This window comes from Triticum aestivum, chromosome 3A (genome assembly GCF_018294505.1).
Source record: "Triticum aestivum cultivar Chinese Spring chromosome 3A, IWGSC CS RefSeq v2.1, whole genome shotgun sequence".
NCBI lineage: Eukaryota > Viridiplantae > Streptophyta > Magnoliopsida > Poales > Poaceae > Triticum > Triticum aestivum.
In genome coordinates this window covers 671186881-671200713 of record NC_057800.1, presented here as the reverse complement: position 1 = coordinate 671200713, position 13833 = coordinate 671186881, and the positions used below count along the sequence as shown (strand labels likewise).

General features: G+C 45.5%; 2 protein-coding genes across 2 annotated transcripts; one reads left to right on the top strand and one right to left on the bottom strand.

Moving 5' to 3' along the window:
• Positions 1 to 7301: 7301 nt before the first annotated feature.
• On the top strand, positions 7302 to 10059 carry LOC123063104 (transcription and mRNA export factor ENY2). The gene is made up of 5 exons (XM_044486842.1): positions 7302 to 7524; positions 7663 to 7762; positions 8082 to 8176; positions 9126 to 9202; positions 9587 to 10059. Coding segments are annotated over exons 1-5 (351 nt in total). The 5' UTR covers positions 7302 to 7522; the 3' UTR covers positions 9664 to 10059.
• A 911-nt stretch (positions 10060 to 10970) lies between these two features.
• LOC123063103 (uncharacterized) lies at positions 10971 to 13733 on the bottom strand. Its single transcript, XM_044486841.1, has 3 exons — positions 13205 to 13733; positions 12274 to 12354; positions 10971 to 11634 (listed from the first exon to the last, which is right to left on the bottom strand). Exons 1-3 carry the CDS (start codon positions 13389 to 13391, stop codon positions 11204 to 11206), a joined length of 699 nt encoding a protein of 232 aa, XP_044342776.1. The 5' UTR covers positions 13392 to 13733; the 3' UTR covers positions 10971 to 11203.
• Between the last annotated feature and the right edge of the window lie 100 nt (positions 13734 to 13833).

Genomic DNA, 13833 nt, shown 5'->3' with positions numbered 1-13833 from the left:
GTAACAGTCGGGTCAAATGAACTAAGCTTCTAAACTTCTGGTGGTGCATTTATCTGCTAGACTGTTAAGTTTTATGCTAACCTTCCTTTTGTTATATAGTTGTAATTTGTTTTGGTGTGATACAAAATTTATTCTTAACGTGCAGTCACCGGCTGAAGAAAACAGCAAGCCATTTTTGTATAGTGTAGGGTGTTCCCTATATTTGCACTGGTGGCGATCTTTTATGCCGAGTGGATGTAATCTGTGCAATCGCCTTAATAGCCTAGCATTAGTTTTGGCCTTATTTATTTTCTAGTCTTCTTTTTCCTTGGTTTGCTAGTGGCCGCAACTACCATGGGCCATATATAGGCCGTAGGATCAATGGGTCTCCTACGGGTCGTCGATAAATGGGCCTGTAATCGGTGGGCCTCGGGCTGTCGGATAAATGGGTCTACATGGGTCGTAATCGGGCGTAATTGGTATAGGCCCAGCATGGTAACAGACCGTTAACAGGCCGTAGGACAGCAAAGGCTTAATTTTGTCACATGCATAACGGGTCGTTAATGGGCCAGAATATAGGACAGGCTGGAAACGGTGCAACGGGTTAACAGGCCAGAAACGGGCCGACTCTTGCCATGGGCCGAATTTGGCCCATTAGGGTAACAAGCCAGTAACAGGCCGACTCTTGCCATGGGCTGAATTTGGCCCATTAGGGGAACAGGCGAGTAATAGGTCGACTCTTGCCATGGGCTGAATTTGGCCCATTAGGGGAGCAGGCCAGTAACGGGCCGGAAGTAATCGAGGGCCGAAAAGGAGCCCAAGAACGTATGAGCCGTCAATAGGTCGAAAGCTAACATGGGCTAGAAACGGCCCATGTAAATCACGGGCCGTTAACGGGTATAAAGAAAATTACTGTTCATTATGGGCTAGACTCACCATGGGCCTGTAAAGGGCCGAAAGATACGAAGGCCTCATATGGGCCGAAAGACATCGTGGGCCATACATGGGCCGAAAGTGAAATGGGATGGTGTTATATTCGACGGCCCACATGACATTGTTGGGCCGATTTCCTTTAGGGCCTAACGGGGCGTGAGTTAACGAGTCGTAAAATGGGCTATCTGTGAAGAGACCGTTAACAGGCTTTTCATGGGCCAGCCCGTTAACTTTTGACCAAGTCAAACAGGCCGGCTTTGTAAGCTAAATGGGCCAGTGGTGGGCCGTGGCACGTGTCGACATATCATAGGCGCCTATCTGACCCACTGACGAGCTGACACGTGTTTTGTCCGGCCAATAAGAATTTTACACGTGGAAATTTCCCATTGGTCGGGGCTGTTAATGGGTTCTCGGATCCAAAACCTGACCCGATAGCTTAACGGCGTTCCGTTACGGTGGATCCCACGTGTCGGTCACCCTTGACGAAAGCACTTCTGTGACGCGCGATTTATCATCATGGAAGTGGACACTTCCATGATGATAATTTTGGTAATGTCATGGAACACTTCTACGACATCACGGGTATGACTATCTTGATTCTGTCATAAATTTTTCATGGATGTACATGCATGACAAAATACATGACCTACTGTGACAAACACGTATCATCACGGAAGTGTATTTTTTGTAGTGTTCGTAGAATATGTAGGAATCAATATGAGCATCCATGTTCCGCTACATAGTTCTCAAACTCATAGGGTCCGCACACTTAACGTTCGGTGACGATCGGTATTATGAGTTTATGTGTTTTGATGTACAGAGGGTAGTTTGGAGTCCCGGATATGATCACGGACATGACGAGGAGTCTCGAAATGGTCGAGACATAAGGATCAATATATTGAAAGCCTATGTTTGGACATCAGAATGGTTCCGGGTGAAATCGGGAGGGTGCCCCTCGTATATAAAGGAGTGAGGAGGGTGCCCCCCAATCCTTGAGGCCCTTCTCTCCTTTCCTGTATGGCCCATTAAGGCCCACTACTTCCCCCGACGAATTCCCATAACTCTCCGGTACTCCGAAAAATACCCAAATCACTCGGAACCTTTCCGATGTCCGAATATAGCCTTCCAATATATCGATCTTTACGTCTCGATCATTTCGAGACTCCTCGTCATGTACTCGATCTCATCCGGGACTCCAAACAACCTTCGGTACATCAAATCACATAACTCATAATACAAATCGTCATCGAACGTTAAGTGTGCGGACCCTACGGGTTCGAGAACTATGTACACATGACCGAGACACATCTCCGGTCAATAACCAATAGCGGAACCTGGATGCTCATATTGGCTCCTACATATTCTACGAAGATCTTTATCGGTCAAACCGCATAACAACATACGTTGTTCCCTTTGTCATCGGTATGTTACTTGCTCGAGATTCGATCGTCGGTATCATCATTCCTAGTTCAATCTCGTCACTGGCAAGTCTCTTTACTTGTTCTGTAATGCATCATCCCGCAACTAACTCATTAGTTACATTGCTTGCAAGGCTTATAGTGATGTGCATTACCGAGAGGGCCCAGAGATACCTCTCCGACAATCGGAGTGACAAATCCTAATCTCGATCTATGCCAACTCAACAAACACCATCGAAGACACCTGTAGAGCATCTATAAATCACCCAGTTACGTTGTGACGTTTGATAGCTCACTAAGTGTTCCTCCGGTATTCGGGAGTTGCATAATCTCATAGTCATAGGAACATCTATAAGTTATGGAGAAAGCAATAGCAATAAACTAAACGATCATAGTGCTAAGCTAACGGATGGGTCTAGTCCATCACATCATTCTCTAATGATGTGATCCCGTTCATCAAATGACAACACATGTCTATGGCTAGGAAACCTAACCATCTTTGATTAATGAGCTAGTCTAGTAGAGGCATACTACGGACACTCTGTTTGTCTATGTATTCACACATGTACTAAGTTTCCGGTTAATACAATTCTAGCATGAATAATAAACATTTATCATGATATAAGAAAATATAAATAACAACTTTATTATTGCCTCTAGGGCATATTTCCTTCAGAAATTCCCAAAGAGTCTCACTTGTTTGTTACAATTAACCTACCTTTTTAAGAAATGAGAGTAGAACATGTTGAATGATGGAAACAAACACAAGCAGCAACCAACTTTGCTTTGATATTTATGTTCTGTATCATTTTTGCCATGGGACAATCTTAACTATGAATTAGCACCTCCAACCCAATACACTTTCAAGCAACAAGGGGCTAATTTGCATTAAATTGGTACAAAACCCAAAGAGTGGTTATGTAGTTTTGTTTAGTTGAGAGTGATTACGTAGGTGGCTTTGATATTGTGACACAAACAATAAAGATAACATGGCAACTGACCAAAATTTCCATTCTCTTATAAAAAAATTCCGTTCATTTTTATTTACTCCGTATATTAGCCTCCCCCTAAGTCAAACTTTATAAAGTTTGACCAAGTTTATTTAAAACAATATCAATTTTCATAATAAAAAATATATATAGTATGAAAAATATAAATGATGATTCTAATACTATGTTTGGATGTTGATATTGGGCCTCAGAATTAGATACTGGCATTGGTCTGACCCGAATGTCGTTGTTTGGATGGATGTGGCATTCGGGATTGGAAACGAGCTCGAATATCGGCCCGACCGCGGCAAATTGCGCGCCTGCCCTTCTCCAATTCGGACCCCCAGCGCTCAATATTGCCTTGCATTCGCTAGCAAGAGCCCCTCCCCGCCAAACATACCTCTTCGTTCCCGCTCAAGGAAAGGCAAGAGGCGCGAGCGACGGCGCGATTGAGGAACTCCAACGGCGGCGCAGGTGAGATCCCTCCCCTTCCTCCCTCCTCCCTCCTCCCCCCTTGTCTTCCCCGTCCTTCTCTATCCCCGGCGAGGCTCCGTTCGTCCCCGTCCTGCTCCCTCCCCGTGCCAATCCTCAACCCCCTTCCCCATCTCACCAGCCATGGCGGCCAAGGTGCTCCCTCCCCGTGGCGGCGGCGGCGTGGGCTGTCTTTTGCCTACCGTGGCAAGCCCCCCCCCCCTCGCCCCCCTGCTTGAACCCCTATCTCGACCGGCCCCATGGTTTCTTCTCACCCCCTCATCTAGAACCCTAGAAATCTTCTCTGATCCCCAATTTCTCTGCATCTTGCAGGTCACTTGGTGGGTGTATGGATCCTTCTCAGCAGCCCGATTCAAGGTATGTGATGTTCATAGGTGTGTGTGATGTTGATCTAAATCTGTCTAGATGTTTGTCTTCTCAAAGATTAGAAATTGTGGGTGTTTTAGATCTGTATTGCTGTTACAATCAACAATTATGTTTGTGGTGCATCTTTTATTCTGTTCTAGCAGGTCTTCATAGTTGCAACTTGATGTGCTAATTTATTGTGTGATGTTTGCTTCATAAAATGCTCCGTTTTATTGATTGAAAAGCTGTATAAATGATTGATGGCTAATAACTAAATTATTGTGTAGTTCCATACTATCAGATCAAGTAGACATGATTTCATACATAACTGAAGAGAACAAAAGGAGAAAGAGGAAAAGGATAAAATATGTTCAAGGATGAAGACTTTTGACAAGCATTATGCTACGATTAGCAAGATTCTTTCTCGGAGTGGATTTGCTTGGGATTGGGTCAATAACAAGCTACTCATGGATAGTGATGATGTGTGGAACAAATATGTCGAGGTAAAACATGATGTTTAATTAATTTACTCTATGTCATATATATACATGCAGGCTAATGCTTTACTTTGTATGTGTGTCCAGGCTAATGTGAAGGCAGCTTGCTACAAGAACAAAGAAGTGAAGAATTGGGAGGCAATCTGCACAATATACTCCAAAGATCATGCAACCGGTGAAGGTGCAATGACAGGTGCTGAAAGTGAAGCACAACCAGCAGAACTAGACGTAGTAGATGTCGAAGCCTCTCCAGAATTGCCACAAAAAGGCAGCGAACGGGCGATGCTATCTTGTGCATGCTTGGAGACATGAAGGGTTCTTTCCAAGATGCTTTGAAGTCACTTGAGCCACTAGAACAGCCCATTACTCCTCCTCTTGAAATCATTGTCGCGCTTGAAAAGATCCCAGACTTGGCTCGTTCAGACATGTTGCGAGCATATGGTAAACTCATCCTTAGTGAATGCTTATTCCAAGCGCTTATGGAGTTGCCCATGGAGTTTAGGAAGGAATGGTTGTTGATGCTCAATGAGAAGAACAACGTTTGACTAGTTTGAAGTTACTATGTTATTGTAATGATGAAAAACACATGTACTATGTGCTTCATTTCATCGCACTTGAATTTCCTATGTTATTGTATGAGACTTGAATTTCGTATGTTATGTCTTGTTGTCAGCTAAATGATGCTGATCTATAAGTGCTGCTGTTCTTGTTGTATTACTGCTGTTGTACAAATGTTGTTGTTGCTGCTGTGTAAGTGCTGCTGCTACTACTGTTGTATAAGTGCTGCTGCTGCTGTTGTATAAGTGCTGCTGCTGCTGTATAAGTGCTGCTGCTGTTCTATATGTGCTGCTGCTACTGCTGTATAAGTGATGCTGATGATGTATAAGTGTTGCTGCTGATGTATAAGTGCTGCTGCTGCTGTATATGTGCTGCTATCAAATAAGTGTTGTTTTTGGGTAAGTGCATCTTGTTTATAATTGTAGATTGTATTCTTTGTATATAGTCATTCAAAAAATAAATGCAGATTGCATATATTTTAGTTTCAAACATTACATGGAAGTTCAATTTTCATCATATGACAAATGAGCAATTCCAATGTAGAGGATGACCATCCAAACAAGCTTCAGAATTGAGGCTCTCATCCAAATTCCAAGTGACAATTCTGTGCACATCCAAACAAGAGAATTCGGGTTCAATGTCAATATCAAAGTCAAGCAGATTTGATATTGGGGCCAATTCAATTCCATGGCCCTCAATATCAACATCCAAACAAAGTGTAATGGTAATGATTTGGTATTGTGGATGTTAATCTTTTTTATAGACATGGTCAAAGTTTAGAAAAAGTTTGACTCGAGATAAAACTAATATGCAAGGAGGAAGTGTAAAACAAGTCTAATGGTATTATCTTTCCTCCTCTATTACTAGCATATTCATTCCACGTAGCAAATAACAACCTTTTGTAAGTGCCACACCTAAACTATATAAAAACAAATCTAGAAGGTAGTTGACGTTGATTTTTTATATTTACTTCAAAGTGCAAGCCAAACCATTTTATATTGCTAGTATTTTAGATGAGTTTAAATTTCTATTGTTTTTAGAAAGTTATTAAGATTAAAGGGTTATTTGACCAGATATGCGAAACCGTTTTCGTCCTTTCCTCCCATGAGTGAGTCTCCAAGCTAGGGTTTCTCCGCCTCGCGGCGGCGCCACCGCCGATCTGCCTCATCTCATATGGGGACATGGAGGCGTGATGGACCAAGCCCTTGCCGATGGGAGGGCTCATGCTCCATTTTTAGGTATTTTTTTAGTTGTTTAGGGTTTGTGTCCTGCTCTGGAAGATGAGGCGGTGGAGGCTCCCTAAAGATGGAATAAGGTTCTCCTCGCCTAGCCTCCGTCCCGACGATCCGTCTAGCGTTGTCGGAGGGTGTGTGTAGGTGTGTCTCCGGTGGTGGATCTGGTTGGATCGGTCTTGGTTTTTTCTGCGTTCATGTGTCCTCCGATTTGATCATTCCGATGTACGCTTCTCTTCGTCGGTGATATTATTGTTCTGGTGTGCTGGTCCTTTAGAGCCTTAGGACGACGACTTACCGACTATCTACTACAACAAGGTTTGCTGGCTTCAACGAGGGAGGGCGATGACGATGGCGCGCCTTCGGTTCCAATACTTATAGTCCTCGTTGCCCCGAAGAATAGAGACGAAAGAAAGTAGTGAAAGAAGAAACAAAGTACATGGATCAAAGTGAAAAAAACATGGCTACTAAGTCAAAACGGCCAATGAGAATGGAGATCAAGAGGGACATGAAATCTATTAGCAGCTCTATATCAGTTATTTCATTATTAGCATTCCTTAACCAATAGAAAAGGAAAGAGATCACAAGTGGTATTAGTCTCCAGACACAATTTTGGTTTAATAGTACATCACAATAAAGGACCCATACTTGTACATGGATGTAATTTCTAACCTTGATGTTTTTTTAGGGATTCTAACCTTGATGTTTGATGAATACTAGTAGATCGGAAGTTTTTCTCAAAAAAAAAAGGTTATTTGGCCGAATATGCTACCAATTCCAAAGAAAAAAAATCGGATTCCCCCCCTTGTTTTCTCCCAGAGAAAAGCCCAGACCGTGTCCAATAGCGTTTGCCACTCGGGCCAACACTTTTCTCAAAAAAAAAAAGGAGCTCGGGCTAACACTCTGTATCGCAAGAAACGGCCCAGCAACTGGACCCGGCAGTCGGCTCCGATAGGAACAGGGCAAAGAAAAAAACATAGCAAAGCCGGTCAGACGACGTCTGAAGCAGAGGAGGAGGAGACAGGATTGAGGAACCCGCGAGACGAAGCAGGAAGCCAGAGGCGCTCTCCAATCCAAGCATGTAAGCGAGCTAATCGATCCTCTTCCGTTCTTCCGCGCATCCTGCGATTAACCCTCACGCTGTCTTACCCATGTGCCATCCAGTCCGCCGGTGTTTCTATTTCTCAAGAATTTGCGTTCTTTTTGTTCTTGTTGGCAGGAGGTCGTCGATTAACCGGCCGCCGACGCCGAACGATGACGACGAGGAGGAGGAGGAGGTAGGGAAGGAGGCTTCTCTCGGAGACATCATCAACCTCAAGGTACCGCCTGCTCGCTTGCCCCCACCGCCCCTGCCCCCGCGGCGCAGCAAATCTGCGGTCGCGGGCCGGCTGTCCTTCCTTTTTTTTAATCTCTCTTGGGATTAGGGTTACTGGCGTGCTATGGGCGTGTGTTGGGTTTGCCGGCAGCTGCCGGTGCCATACGGGTGGCTGAAAATTTCGATTCGATTTGGTTAGGGTTTGATAGGGAGAGGGGATAAGGTTTTTCAAGAAGGGACAGTGGATGGTCTTAGGGTTGTGTTTTTTGCTTCTACTTTCATCGGGGTGTGGTAACAGTGAGCTGGGTTTTTGGTTTCTGAAGTTGGTGGAGAGCGGCGAGAAGGAGCGGCTGATGGAGCTTCTCCGGGAGCGGCTCGTAGAGTGCGGCTGGAGGGATGACATGAAGGCTCTCTGCAGGTTTGGCTCCTCATCCGTCAAAGTCCGGTATAATGTCTGGCATGTTTTTTACAATGGCTAACAACTCTGAAGAATGAATTATATCTGTCGTTTCCCGTCCAATAAATGGAGGAAATGATGCATTCAAAGTTCGCAGAATTGCAAGAAAGAAAAAATCCTTGAAAGAAAAACCAAACAAGACCAGATGTTCCCTATTGTTATCGGGTTGCATAGCAATCAGTTAACATTGCTGTAGGATTTCATTCGAATAAAAAACTTGCTCCCCTTCGAAAATAATGATGTTTTTATCTTTGAAGTATATTCTTTAAACTCACAACAATGCAGAGTTTTTATCATGTTTACTAGGATAGTTATGACCAAAGAAAAATAGCATATATTTCTCTTGATTTCTCGTAAAGCAAACTTAACTGCAGGCATACCACTTTCTGATCGATGAGCAAATGCATGGCTTTAGTAGGTGTTTACTACAGTTTAAACCAATACCAGTCTCTATAATACTTGCAAAGTTGCAATGAGTTAAATGTTTTGTTTTAGTACAAAAATTCCAGAGCTACAAGTAACATAAGCAGCATGTGCGCTTTAAGACATACTTTCTGCACATTCGTCAAGTATTATGAAGAGTTTCTTAACTCCGTTGCACAGGACCACTTCAACTGTTATGTTTCTGCAGAATACATGGCTATGCAGTTCTTACAGTCCGGTTCTACCTTTATTCAAATCATCTCCAGACTAATTCTATATCACTGAAATCTCTTGAGCCTTGGCAACCAACTTCCAGTTTATCACTAACCTGTCTGCTGCCTCAAGCTGTCATATTTGAGCATTCTGAAATTTGTGTTGTATTGCACACTCCATTTGTTTGGACTCAAGATGCCATGGTTTTCCCTTGAGAATCTAAAAGCTATCATTCCCCGTCGTCATTGTTGACTAATCTTATTTTTCTCTCTAGGGCTTATGCAAGGAAAAAGGGAAGAAATAATGTAACATTAGATGATCTTATTCATGTTATTACTCCAAAAGGAAGAGGTCAGTGATTTTCATTTGTCCAGTTAATTTATTTCTGGTTGCAAGAGGTATGTTACTTAGTTCCAGCGCACATTAGATACGAGTTGGAAGAATTGTTATAAAATAATATAACCATGGCTTGCATATGTCCATCTTTGCGTAAGTGTCAAGCAAGGGAAAAAGTAGTGCCTAAACTCCCAAGTCAATTGCTTCCTTACTGTAACAGGATCTGGGACAAAATTTTGGAGAACGTTCTTTTTTTGCACCTGCTTCTCGCCTCCTATGTTTGCCATAGATTTGTGCATTTTTTGTCAATAACAATGATGCTAAGCCCTAAGCAAATGTTTCTTTCATTTGTGTTGGTTCTTGTTGCACGATTATCATTTTCTCCTGCTTCTGAAACAGCCTCGGTGCCCGATGCGGTGAAGGCAGAGCTGCTGCAGCGCATCCGATCCTTTCTCATGTCTTCCTCGCTTTGGTAGCCCATGAATCACGCCGATCGGAAGGCACGTGTAGGAAGCTTGAAGCATCGATCTTGAACGCGTGACACTTCAGAGAAGCAGCAAATATCGACATAAAACGGATCTGGTGCTGTGGATGTGTTTCCTGGTCAGGCATGTGGTTGGCCCTGTTCTCTGACTGCACCATCACCACACTGTATTTGTAGCGCTACAGTGCGCGGTCTCTTCGATGCCACTTGGTAATCTTAATTAGAGAACTCAGAATCAATGCGTCTGGTAGTACTCGCGTATCTCATGTCAAACCTGATTGAGTGATCCTCATGAGGGACCAACAAGAACAGACGCCACTTTTGTCATTGTGTTGTGAAGGCCTTATCTGATACTAGTATTTTCTGTGTGCTGCATTATTGATTGTTACATGTGTGTGCTGCCAAAATTGATTTTGTTTGCCGAATATGAGCTTGTCCGGTCCTTTCGAACCTCCGAAAGATTTCACAATAGGGGCGAAAGAAGATATTTTCCGTGTGTCTCATGTCAAACCTGATTGGGTGATCCACACCGGGTCCCAGCAAGAACAGACACCTCCATTTGTCATTGTGTTGTGAAGGCCTTATAATGTTGTCTGATACTGGTATTTTCCGTGCGCTGATTCATTGATTGTTACATGTGTGTGCTGCCAAAATCGATCTTATTTGCCGACGATAAGCTTACCCGGATCACAGTCGGTAAGGAGCAAACGAAGATATTTTTTGGCCGCTGATTTTAACTTTGTGTTGGATATTTGTTTTTCTTTTCGACGGGTCTGTGTTGGATATTTGTTTGCTGTGCTGGTTCGCCCTTAATTAAGGTTTGTGTTGCTCTCTCTCTCGCTCGCTGGTCAGAGGTTTGCATACAAGACCAACGTACCATTCCATGCACATCAAAAGGCAGTGGTGTGTGATGACCCACATATCATGGGCAGTTAGCGCGTCCTTGTCACAAAGTTCGACCAAAAAGCAGCACGAATCCGGCTCCATCCGTGGCACCGCTGCAAACCACGGATTCCGCCGTGATCCACGCCGATTCGCCAATGGAAGAAAAGGCAAAAGGCCACCGGACAATTGGCACCCTGGACAGAGGCGAAATCCACTTGCCCAGCACCCATCATCAAGTTGCCACAGACCCCGCCAATCACACACACCACACACAGTGAACCCCTGGAGAACATGGCATGGTAGGTACTAGAACTAGATACACACACACAGGCATCAATCATGCCATTTTCTTTCTGGCCAACTGCTGGCAACTGAAAAACATATCCGCGGAGATCAGAGGCAGGCAACATGATATGCACAGGCCCAAGCATTTTCTCGAGCTAGGTAGGGTTCCAGACGCAGCACATGAAGTCCCCGGAGTGGACTATTCGCTTGATTATTACAAGCATATTTATATGTATAGCACTCTCAGCGCTCTCGCCATCTTTACAGTAGCTCGATTCAGGGGCTGGATCAGGTTTAGGTAGTAGTAGTAGTGGTATATCGTAGTAGATACAGCTCGGAGACGCCGCGCTGTCGACCCTATCTCAGACGGCGCACGGGCCGGGGCCGGTCTTCTGCCGCCCCTCGTCGTCTAGGGCCAGGCTGTGGACGAAGGTCGGCAGGCAGCAGCGGCCGGAGTACCAGGCCCTCTCTTTCCGGGTCCGGGCTTCCCTCACAGGCGTCGGCTCCGTGCTGCAGCCGGAGCTGGGCTCCGACACCGTCTTCCCAGCAGCTGGGGCGACGGCCTGCTGTCCGCTCTTGCTACCGTCTGCCTCTCCGGCAGCGGCGGCAGCGGTCTCTCCGGTGTCGTTCCGCGTCGCCTCTTGCAGGAGGTCGGCCAATTTTCTCCGTCCGGTCGGAGAAGCCTCCGATGAGTTGGGGCTCCGCGCGGCGTTATCAGGAAGAAACACGTTGCTCATCACGGTCTGCGCCCTGGGTTGATGGACTGGAGTGCTGCCGCGCGACGGAGTGAAATCTGCACAGCATGAAGATCATATCTTATGGTTAAGCGTGTTGCAGGAGCTGAAGACCTGAAGGTATCACATGATCTGGTAGTTGAAGATCAGTTATCCACTATTAAACTCCTGAGGGTGTCACAAAAGGCAGGCAGGCATGATTGTCTTATATTCTCAAGATTTGGCATTAGCCATATAAAATGAAGGAGCCACATGGGATGGGTTAGCTAACTGCAGCTCATAACTGTTTAGATGCCAACAAGCATGATGGTGCCAAAAGACTAGACCAAAATCAAAGGCCCTCAACCTTTTTGTCTCAAGAAGCAATCGGTGCCTAAAATAAGCCCCTCGGATTCTAGCGCGACAAACGAAAGCTACATCAGCAGTTCATCACCATATCAATCAGAGAACATGCAACTTGGCCTAAACAAACAGACGGAGGAAACAAGCCACATGCTAGTATGCTACAGATATAATATTGATGACAGAGCAGCCTCAAAAAGGAACAGCATGAACCAAACCACTGGCACAAGAGAAACATTGGTATGGAGAGGCAGCATAATTGCACACAAGAATGGGTATATATCTCTAGCACTAGAATGGAATCCTCTTATACGGTAGATAAATGTGTCTATTTCTGTGATTATTTCTGTGATTACCTCCATTTATACTGTAGAAGTCATCCTCGCAGTCGGAATCCAACCACGGTTGAGACTCAAAGAACATCTCATCCTTGCTACCTGCAAACTGGGTTCGGTTAGCTCTGCTCTTCTTAAAAGAATTATCGGATTCGGTTAGGCAGAAGTATGATTGGACCGCATTAAAATTAGATAGAAACCTCGTCGCAAAACCACTGGCTTGCACACTTATTAGATGATAATTCAGAAGTCAAGGCTGGCAGTTGATTTCAGATGAAGCGATATTAGAGCCAAAACCCAGTAACTAGGAAGCAAGTTCCTGATTCGGGGCAACAGGGAGAGACACACAAGACTGAAACTTCAAATTGGCAATTCTAAGCTGCTGCAACTAAGGACGAAACTGTGTCCCCTGGCTACAAAAACAAAGCAACCAGATAGTCTTTCCATGGTTGCAGCGGTACAGCATCCTGATTTGGGCAAGTGCCTGAATTTTTCAAGAACTTGATAAATAAGTTATGACAAGAATTTCTACAGGAAGATTTCGGTAGCCGCTGAATCCTGAACAGGTCTCTGTTTTTTGTGCGTGTGCAGTTGAATTCAGAACCAGTCTGCGCTGATAAAAATCTGCTTCTGTTGAGATGAATAGATCATCACTACCTACTGAAATTCTGAAACAATCAACCGGATTGTTTACAGAAGGGATTACCAGAACCGCAACGCCGATATCCTTGGCCATGAATGCGGAGCAGACACGAATAATAAATTAATTAATGAAGAAAACGTACTTGCCAAAAAGCCCGCTTTCCACATATATAAAGATAATAAAGAACCGACCACCAATCTGCTCCTTCCGCCGTGGAAGACAAAGATTAATCCAACCCGCGACTGATAACTGACGAGGCAAGCAAGAATCGGAACGGACGCCGTGGCAGAGAAAGATGAAGCATCGTACCGGAGTCAGGGGTCCTGCTGGGGCCGAACCCCTCGATCTTGCGCCTGAGGTCGACGAGCACGTCGCCGACGGGCGCGCCGGCGACGGCCTTGGTGTCGTCCTTGGCCGGCGGCGAGGAGGACGCGAGCAGCTGCTGCTTCTTGGGCAGCCCGACGTCGTCCTTGTGGACCGAGGCGCACGAGCCCATCCCCGGCGCCTGCCCCGCGCACACTTCTTGGAAGTTGGAACCCACGGCGAGGACGGCGGAGGCTCGACGGACAATAGACCACCCCCGTGTGCGCGGCGAGTGGAGGGAGGATGGGGATTGGGGAGGGAGGGAGCACGAGTTCTTGGGTGGAGGGGCGAATGGTACGTGCACGGGTTGGGACTGTGGGGAGGGGGTGGGGAGTGGTCGGGTATTGTTGTTTACTGGAAATAGTGCGGCGGCATCGGAGCGGCAGCGGCAGCGGCAGCCATGCTTGCGTCTCGGGATGGGGACGGCGCGAGACGGGGGAGGGGGGAGGCTGGCTGATGAAGCGGCGTGCCGGTACCGGACGATCGCTCGCAGTTAATACTGTACGTACTTGGCTCGGGAGAAAATCAGAGACTTTTCTGCTGCCGAGAGAGAGAGATGGTAGAAAAAATCGTGC